Source organism: Hydra vulgaris, chromosome 12 (assembly GCF_038396675.1).
Source record: "Hydra vulgaris chromosome 12, alternate assembly HydraT2T_AEP".
Lineage (NCBI taxonomy): Eukaryota > Metazoa > Cnidaria > Hydrozoa > Anthoathecata > Hydridae > Hydra > Hydra vulgaris.
Genome location: NC_088931.1, coordinates 81710571 through 81721085, shown reverse-complemented (window position 1 = coordinate 81721085; position 10515 = coordinate 81710571). Strand labels below are relative to the sequence as shown.

The window sequence follows — 10515 nt, the reverse complement described above, 5'->3', positions numbered from 1 at the left end:
TAAGGTCAGGTGATTTTTACAATAAAGTGATTTTTAAATTTCAACAAGTCAATAAAATTATAGAATTATATATTCTTGAATCATGGTAGAAATAGAGATGTCTTTATTATAGAATCATATATTAATGAACCATGGTAGGTCTCAAGATGTCTCAAGGCTCGTATTTAACTGTCTTGGTCTCGGATTTTGTATTCTTGGTTTTGATCTTGAAAACCTAAAGTATTAGTCTTGGTTTTGGTCTGACACTATTACAGTGGGGCCAAAAGTCTTGGAACAAAACATTTAACGACCAAAAAAATTTATTTTTGAAGTATAAATTTTAAAAGTTTGATGCTTTTGTTTTTATATAGCAATATGTTTATAGTTACATATTTGTATATTGCGCAATTTATTATCGTTTTTTATTATTCATAAGCAATTTATCAGCTATATTATGCCAGAACTTTCACCTAAAAAAAGAGGAATTATTGCTGCATTATATGAAGGTTTAGTTCAAAGAGAAATATCTGAAAAGCTTGGTTGTTCATTATCAACTGTAAGTAGAACTTTAAAAAGGCATAAAGAAGAGCCCCAATTAAATTTTACTTCAAAGATGAGATCAGGCTGGCCCAGAGCAACCACCTCAAGAACTGACAAACTTATTGGCCGGATCAGCCATGCAAATCCGTGGCTATCTGCACACGAGATCAAAAGAAATTTTTATTGAGAAAAAAGTAACCAATCAGTTAGAAGAAGGCTTTTGGTTGATTTCAAAATGAAGGCATGCAAGCCAGCAAAAAAACCTTTTTTATCATTAAAAAACCTAAAAGATCGAAAAACATTTTGTCAGCGCTACAAAAATTGGACTGGAGAAAATTGGTCTAAAGTTCTTTTTTCTGATGAAACATGTATTAAACAATTTAATGTTACAAACAACTTTGTTAGAAGACCAAAAAACTGTAGATATATGCCGAAATATACAGTTAGCAGTGTCAAGGCTCCTGTGTCTTGTATGGTTTGGGATGCTATTTCTGCCAAAGGACGTGGGCCATTATGGATAATCCCCAAGAATACCACAATAAACAGCAAAGTCTATTTGGATGTTATGAAGGAGAAGTTGCCACCTTTCATGCAGATCTTGAACTGCACTTATTTCCAACAGGATGGTGCACCATGCCACACAGCCAAAATTGTAAAGAAGTGGTTTGCTGATGAAGGAATTCAAACCCTTGAAAATTGGCCTGGATCATCACCAGATCTTAATGTTATTGAAAATTGTTGGCATATTATGAATGTAAAAGTTGCTGCCAAAAAGCCTAGATCCTATAATGATTTAGTTGAAGCAATCAAATCAGTGTGGATCCATGAAATTACACCAGACTATTGTACAAAACTTGTTAACAGCATGCCAAAACGTATCCAAATGGTAATTGACAATAACTATGTTTCCATTAAATATTGAACTTTTATCATGTATGTGCATGTACCTATCATCTTTAAAATTGTTATAAACACTTATTTTATTGAAAAAAATAAAAAAATTTACTAATAAATTGTTTTTCACACAAATATATTGATTTCATAACATAAAATATGATGTCCCAGGACTTTTGGCCACCACTGTACATCTTGTATTTTTTTAATCCTTACAAAAATATCAACACTATGGATGGGTTAATAATTGATAATAAATCGTTGATCACCGCAACTTTCCACTATCATAAAGATGTGTACATAGAGAGATGTGTACTCTATTTCTTTACGCATAGGGGAAAGGGGGGTAATTAGTACCGCTGTGCAATTCGTACCAGCGTCATTGTTCTTTTTCTGATTCGTTGAAATTGGCGGAAACAAGATAAAATCAAGCCAGCAGATGAAATATGTATACTGACTAAAAAATGGCAGAATCGAATGTTAAAGAAAGGAGGTAAGTCTGTTTCCCTTTTTTTACACTATTTGATGTAATAATTACACTGCCCTACTAGTCATACCTTGCAGGCGTGGATATACGTAGCTTATTTATATTTTTTTTATGGTGTTAGCCCATTCATTCTTCTTCATTAATAAATAAGTTTTTTTCCGATTCACTTTGCCCATTAAAACACTGAAGTAGAAAACTATGTTTAGTCATAGTTGGGTAAATCGTACCTGTGATGGTGGGGTGAATTGTACCTATTGTACTAATTACCCCAACCTCTAAAGATAACAAAGGGCAGCGTTGGTACTGCTTCATGTATGATGAGGATATTGAGGAGGATATGATCCAGTGTTAAATTTGTGGAGCATGGGTACATGTTGCATGCTCATCATCTAAGTCTCAAAATGGTTACATCACATGATAGTTATATATGTGAATTATGTCAATAAATATATTTTAAAAGTGTAGAATGAACCAGTTATTGTTTTATTTATTACTTATTATTAGTGCTGAGCTTTTTTTTCCTTCATACCCTTTGGTACTTATTAGCCTCACTAGTGGTACTATTTGAACCTTTTTGTGGGTAATTAGTACCACCTTGTTTATTTTTAGTTCTTATTAGTGTGCTCTTTATTTTAATATTTACATCTTGAAATCATGATTGTTTGTTTTAGTTTCATCAATGCTTGTTTCTATCTAAAAATAAACTTTTTCCTACATTTAGTTTTATTTTTATTAATTTTTATCCTTAGGGGGTACTATTTAGCCCCCTTTCCCCTACTTGCCTTTGTTTGAACATCAAAATATACATTGTGAAACCAAGTGATACATAGTTGTCTATTTCATTTAAGTACAAAAATTACTTAAATAGAATATGTAAACTTTGAATTTTTACTTGTTTATTTGTTTGTGGCTATTGGTCTATCATTTTTGATATATGTGTGCTATTCTTAGTTTCACAGTTTAATGGTCTTGCACCATTTTTTATTGGTACATTTTGTTTTTAACAATATAAGTTTGTTTTCTGCTATTATTAAAGATATCTTTAGTAGATCGCAACAGTGCACTACACAATATACGATGACATAATTATATTAAACATGTGTAATTAGGTTTTATAATAGACTAATGTGTATGGTAAATAATACATCAAATAAAGGCCTAATAGTATACATAAATGAGTGGAGTATTACAGTATCAGGCTAAAAACCTTTGTCTTGCAAAAACTTTCAAAATCTTGAACTTGGTCTCGGTTTGTCTTTTTCATGTCTTTGTCTTAGAATCTTAAGTCTTGGTCTTATTCTTGGTCTTGAGCCAAATGTCTAGGTCTTAGTTTTGGTCTGAGACTTTACTGTCTTAACTACATCTCCGAATAATAGACAGTTTAGTTTAAAGTACTACCTTAGTATCTAATACCTACCATCTACTTTATTACCTACCTTCTACCTTAACACTTACCATCTACTTTAATACCTACCATCTAACTTAATACCTACCATCTAACTTAATACCTACCATCTACCTTAATACCTACCATCTATCTTAATATCTACCATCTACCTTAATAACTACTTTTATTAGTTATTAAACCCTACTTGGTAACACATAAAATTTTCATTGCTTAACCGTTTGAGTTAAATAAATTTTATTTCTGTAACAATAGCTTTCCTTAAAAACGCTGTATAGAACTCAGTAAATATTTGCATTTGGAAACACACATGTGTATTCACATGTGTATACACATGTGTATTCACATATGTATTCACATATGTATTCACATGTGTCTGGTTATTTAATGAAGACTAGAAAAAAATTAAGCCCTCAGATTGTCCGTGATTACCTGCACCTCCTCCGCCTCCGATTCCTCAAAATGCAGTTTAAAAGCTGTACTATTGAACATTGGTAATACATACATCCCATGGGAATGTAAAAAAATTACAAGAAGCATGTAACAGTTTATTTAGGAAGATTTTTATTTATATAATGATGTGTCATAACAACAAAATACTAATTTCTGCCGTAAATATAAAATTTCTGCGGTAAATAAAAATTTGTCTACGAAAAGTTTAAGATTAGTTTTAAAAGCCTAAAATTACATAAATATAACATTTTCATCTTTAAGTAGCATAAATAAAATATTTTTTGTTTATTTGACCTTTTTTTTTTGACAGCAGGAAACACAAAAAAACTTTAAAAAAGCTCTTCCTATGATTTGTATTGTCATTGTGTACTTTTTCTCTAAAAACTTATTATATAAATTATTATCTTTCTTTTTTTGTTTTTCAAAACAAGTTATATCAACAAAGATATATAACTAAATCAAATGGATTTAATTTAAATTTAATAAAGTTTGATCAAGTGCAAAAAAAAATTACTGCTTTATTTACTGCTTCTTTGATAAAGAAGTTAAACTTTTTTATGATAATGGTTTCTTTAGTTTTACGTTTTAAATATTTTCCGAGATTTTGTTCTTCTTTAAGTTACAACAATTTCATGTTTAACAAGTTTTGTTAAAGCTGTGATAGAGGAGACTGGCGTTAGTTGGAACTTTTTTTTATTTCGTAACAAATTTTTTTATTGCTTAAATAACTAATAACTTGAGGACACAATAATCACTAGTGATGATTAAACTTAGTTATGAAGTTTTTAATATATCTTTGATTGGAGAGCTGAAAAAAAAATTTTCAAACAAATCATGCCATTATAGCTAGTTGGAAAAAACAATAGGGTTAGTTGAAAGTATATAATACTGCGTATTTACTAATAATAAATGCGCTTCTTCATAATATGTGATACATGTGCGTGCATTTCTGGCTCTTTTTTTTTGTGCAGTTTTTGTCTCTCTCTTCTTTTCTTTTGCTTCTTTGTTTCTGGTAAGAGTTAAAAACCTTTTTTTATTAATTTAATAAACGTTAAATAGCCACAACCAACGGCTTGCGGTCAAAATTGATAAAGAACAAGCTGCTGTCAACGACGTGTGAAAACAAAAAAGTTAAATGATTGAAAAGCACATGCTAAATAATAATATCTTTGATTTAAAATCTAATTTAGCTTGTTAGAATAGATAATTATAAAATAACAAAGATACCTTATGAGTGATAATGAAAAGAATATAAGTAATGCCTTGAAACTTCAATGTTCTAACAAACGCTAATCTCATTTAACAAGTGCACTCTTAAACAATTTAGTTAAAGTATCCCATGCGCAAAACTCTATAAAATGCGCATTTAAAGAAAAATCACAAAAAAAACTACAATGTACAAGGATATAAATTGATTTTAATCCTTCTAAAAGAACGTCTTATCTTCAACAGTGACACTTGTAAACAGTTTTAAAAATTGGCAGTTATTAATTACCAGTTCTTAATATTAAAAAAATGCAAAATATTTTCATTGAATCGTTATAAAGAGAATAGATGTATTTTTAGTTAAAAGTCTACACTAAATAACTGACATAATTATTTAAATTGTTATTTTTATGATTACATTATGATTTACAATAAGTAGTGTAAATCTGAATCATCACTCAAAAAAAATGGTACCAAGGTGCAAGGTTAGTGGCAGTTTTTATAAAAATTTATGAAAAAAACTTTTAGGCATTGAGCGAACTTAATGTTTGGGTATGTTTATGTTTATATCAAATGAGAGTGCTTTGCAAAAAATGGCTGTGATTAGAGTCAGGCAGCTACAAAAAGACAGACAGGTTTAAAGTACTATTGGAACTAAGGTGATAACAATTGTTGGCATTTTTGAAAAGAAATTGATGAAAGTTAAGGTGTTCGGAAGTGCAATTTGCGTTTATTTCATTAACAAACATCTGAAAATAAGTTAAACGAGCTTACCAAAACAAATTTTTTTCTAGCTCAGGCAATAGACTACTCTATCTGGATATTTATATCAGCATATGGGGCCATAACAAGATATCAGCAAATGGGGCTATCCATAAATGATGTCAGTAAATAGAGTCGGGAAGGGGATGCTGAAAAGTTTGACAATAATTGACATTTTTTTTTTCTTTTATCAAAATTTTAAACATACGTGATTGTAAATATAAACTGATTCTTTTACAATGTATAAAATAAAATATTATATATATGATAAAAAACTTTTTCAGTACAAATTATAACTTTAGCACAAATAATAAAGATAAAAAAGTAACGGTGTTAAAGAATGCGGTAAACTTGCAGAAGATCATGTGGTCTTATCATGAAGAAACCGCTTTTGATTGCGATATTTTTGTATACTTAATTTATAAAAAGTTTCAGTTTAGTTTCGTGGTAGACTAATAATTTAGGACAATAATTGGTAATGGGGTTTTTTCATTTATCAAAAATGGATAAAAGACATTTTTTATATACTCAAAATAAAACATTCTACCGTCATCCAACTATTTCCACTTTTTCCGATGTCCCACCCTTATGAACATTTATTGTATTATTTAGAAGACGAATATACTCAAAAAGCATTAATGGCGGAGCAAAAGTTCCACTGAAATTTACTGTAAATAAAGTGGTAATATTTACTTTGATCGCTTTTTAAAAATGTAGGCTTTGATTAGAAACAACAAAAGCATTCTTGGTAAGAAGGATAAACAAAAACAAGAAAACAAATAAAAGAATAGTTAGAAGATTTAAATCTAATTTCATGACAAGTAAGTGACACGTAAATATATATCTATACAAAACATGTGACTGCTTTTCAAGCACGTGACTTATTAGACATAAAAAAACAACCTTTTTAAGTAAACCATTTATTGTTTATAAACTATACATTTTTATTTGTAATGATTAAATCCGGCTTCAAAGTTGAAAATAATAACCTATAATCACTTTTTTGTTTTAGTTTTAAGATCATCATAAAAATCTGAAAAATAACTGATATTTTAATAGTTATTTTAACTGATTTTATTCATAAAAGTTTTAGAACAATTTTTTTTAAATTTCACTGTCTTTTATCTAAATATCTAAGTTATAAAAGTTATAAATTACAGACACTTACTGTTAACAATATTTTTGTATAAGGTTTATATGTTTATTTGCTCAATTTACCTTCTCTTGCTGGTGCAGCTTTATAAACTTTTGGTAGTATAACTTAAATTGAAAAGAGAAAAATAAAAAAATTTTTAACCAAAAGTTCTCATCATTTTATCACATGCCGCTTGGATTTTACTACAGTTGTTTACTTATTTTGCTAAAAGTTATAGTTCAAGTTATAGTTATTATAAAAGTTATATTTCTAATACTATGAATTAGAATGAATGTATATATATTTTTTAAATTTACCCTGTACTGCTTGATACGTTTAAGCAAATGTTTTATTTTACGATTGCTCAGCATAGTTTAACATTGATAAAGTTTAATTTAAAAAATAACTGATATTTTGGTAGTTACTTTAACTGATTTTATTCATAATAGTTTCAAAACATTTTTTTTTTTTAATTTCACAAATTTATCATTTTCGAAACGGGTTTTATAAAAATTAAACAAGAATCTTCAAATTTATCATTTAAAAGTTCATTTTAGAAAATTTTTTTCTCAACTATTTGATAACAACAAGTATGACCAAAAACTTAAGATTATTTTAAAACCATTTTAATCTTACTAAATGATGGTTGTTTCATATGTAAACCATTTTAATCTTATTGGTTGTTTCATATGTAATGGATGGTTGTTTCATATGTAAAAAAAAAAAAAAAAAGTATTAATATTAATAATTTAAATAACATATAAAATTTTTCTAGCCCAGTTATTTTATCGGCGAAGTTTTGCTTTCGCTGTCTTACGACTGTGTTACTGATAAAGTTGTTGTCAATATACAAAGACTAAGAAACTTGCAAATTTCCAAGGAGGATAAAGGTAGTTAAAAACACATTTTTATAACATTTCATTACAATCTTTTTCTTTTTTTAAATTTAATTTTTATATTTATGTTAAATTTTTGTGTGACAAGGTTGAATAAATTTAGATTAAAGTTAGATTAAATTTAAAAAAAAATTTTTCTTAGACGTATACGTGAAAGTTTCTATACTCTTGGATAATAAAATTTTGTTAAGTAAAAAAACGGCTTGCTTTGCACCCTCAAGAAATATTTCGACAAATAAACAAACATTTGAATTTAACGCACTGTCAGATTATCTCGATAGCTTTCCAAATCCTCAGCTAGATTTGACTCAAGAGTTACCCTCTTACCAATCAAAGTTTGTAAAAAGTTCAACACCTCTAAATAATTCAAGTGGAACAGATCGGTATATTGTAGAACTGAATACTCCAGATTCTCTAAAAAATCATATGGGAATATTATTGAGCGTTCGCGCAACAACAAGTAATGTCACGAAAAGAGTTATAGGACGTTTATATATAGGAAAAACTAGCAAAGCAGAGAGTGAAGAACAAATACATTGGAAAGAAATGTTGAAACACTTTGATAATCGCATCACACAATGGCATTATCTGAAACTTGATAGATTATAATTTTTATAATTTTTTCTTTTTCAAATGAAACTGTTTTATTTAAATTGATTGTTGAAAATTTTTTAGAAATTTATTTGAACTGAATAAAGTTGTTAAAAATTTTTTACTAATTGGTTTGAACTGAGCATTCATGAACATTTTTACAACTTGGTTCGAACTGAGCATTCATAAAAATTTTTACAACTTGGTTCGAACTGCGCACTCACGAAAATTTTGCTCTAAAAAATTGAAGTGTTAGCTATTCTAGAAAAGTTCTGCTTTGTAGTCAAATATTGTTTAATAGCAAAGTTTTGTATTAATTAAAATTAATTAAACAAAATAAATGTTTAAAATATAAATATAACTATGAATAAGTTTATAAATAAATAAATTATATTCATTTATTCTATTTTATTAATTTATTCAGCTGATATTTAATGATTTATTTGATAACATGAAATTTTATATTATTTATATGTTATAAATTTAAAATATCTCATTTTATGAAGAAAAATAAAATGTAAAAAAAGTAAAATAAAAAAGTTAAAAAGTAAAATAACAAACTTTAATGTCAAGAATATTCTAAACTGAACATTTTAATAAAATCATCCAAAGAAGATTTGATGATCTTGTCACCGAGAACCGCTGAAAAAACCCCTTGAAAATAATAAATATCGTAATATCGCCTAAGCACAGCCACATAAGCTTTAAACATTCATGGCTCAGGCATAAATAAACGTTTTTTCAATTTTTTTTTTCTGAATTATACATAAATCTATTCCGTTAATTTGTGAAAATAAAAGCAAAAACTAACGTTTGATATTTGAAATGAGAACAGCTAGTTTGACCGAACTTTCAATACTACCTCATAAGTTCAGTCACTATATACATTTCTATTAAGACATCGCAGTATTACCAATTTAACATCCCAATTATATCATCTCATAAGTTCGGTCTTTATATACTTTCTCATTAACACATCGCAGTAATACAAATTTATTCTTCTTCATTAATAAATACGTTTTTTTCCGATTCACTTTGCCCATTAAAATACTGAAATAGAAAACTATGTTTAGTCATAGTCGGGTAAATCGTACCTGTGATGGTGGGGTAAATCGTACCTGTGGTACTAATTACCCCAACTTCTAAAAATAACAAAGGGCAGCGTTGGTACTGCTTCATGTGTGATGAGGACATTGAGGAGGATATGATCCAGTGTTTAATTTGTGGAGCATGGCTACATGTTGCATGCTCATCATCTGAGTCTCAAAATGGATCACATGATAGTTATATAAGTGAATTATGTCAATAAATATATTTTACAAGTGTAAAATGAACCAGTTATTGTTTTATTTATTACTTATTATTAGTGCTGAGCTTTTTTTTTCTTCATACCCTTTCGTACTTATTAGCCTCACTAGTGGTACTATTTGAACCTTCTTGTGGGTAATTAGTACCACCTTGTTTATTTTTAGTTTTTATTAGTGTGCTCTTTATTTTAATATTTACATCTTGAAATCATGATTGTTTGTTTTAGTTTCATCAATGTTTGTTTCTATCTAAAAATAAACTTTTTCCTACATTTAGTTTTATTTTTATTAATTTTTTTCCCTAGGGGGTACTATTTAGCCCCCTTTCCCGTACTTTCAGAATTCGCTTGTTTGAAGTTTTAAAACTATGCGATTTCCATTCAACATAAAGCATTATTGAAAATAAATTATGTAATTTTTTTTTTTTTACTTTTTACTATAAAGTATATTTTAAATATATTTTCTATATGTTTTATATATGGGCAATAATACCGTCACTTAGAGGACATTTTGATTTTTGTGATGCCGTATTTTTAGATATATATCTTTTATTTTAACAGATTAGGTGTTTTTATATTTATGAATCATCCCAAAATCATTTATTTGTTTTCCTGAATATTGAAATTTTGTTCAATTATTATAAGTTTAGGAATTATAGTTGATTATATGCTGTGTTACTTACGGGAAGCAAAAAAACATTGCATTAAACCTGCTGTTTTCAGTTGAATATTTCTAGCCAAATATTTAACCTACATAAACTGGCTTCTTAAATTGAATTAAGTAGTTAATATTCTGCGTAAAATTATTCAAAAGAATGTTTTAGCTATTTATTTATATATTTTAAATCAAATTAGTTATCG

The 10515-nt window shown here is 27.9% G+C and overlaps 1 protein-coding gene across 4 annotated transcripts in view; it reads left to right on the top strand.

Annotated features, from left to right (window-relative positions):
• Positions 1 to 8472, top strand: part of LOC100203698 (synaptotagmin-15) — a 33170-nt gene extending 24698 nt beyond the window's left edge. For all 4 annotated transcript variants that reach the window (XM_065814656.1, XM_065814658.1, XM_065814657.1 and 1 more), the window contains 2 exons: positions 7637 to 7751; positions 7900 to 8472. In XM_065814656.1, the coding sequence (XP_065670728.1) occupies positions 7637 to 7751; positions 7900 to 8366 (582 nt within the window). In that variant the 3' untranslated portion in view covers positions 8367 to 8472. The remainder of the gene's footprint in view (positions 1 to 7636; positions 7752 to 7899) is intronic.
• Positions 8473 to 10515: the final 2043 nt, after the last annotated feature.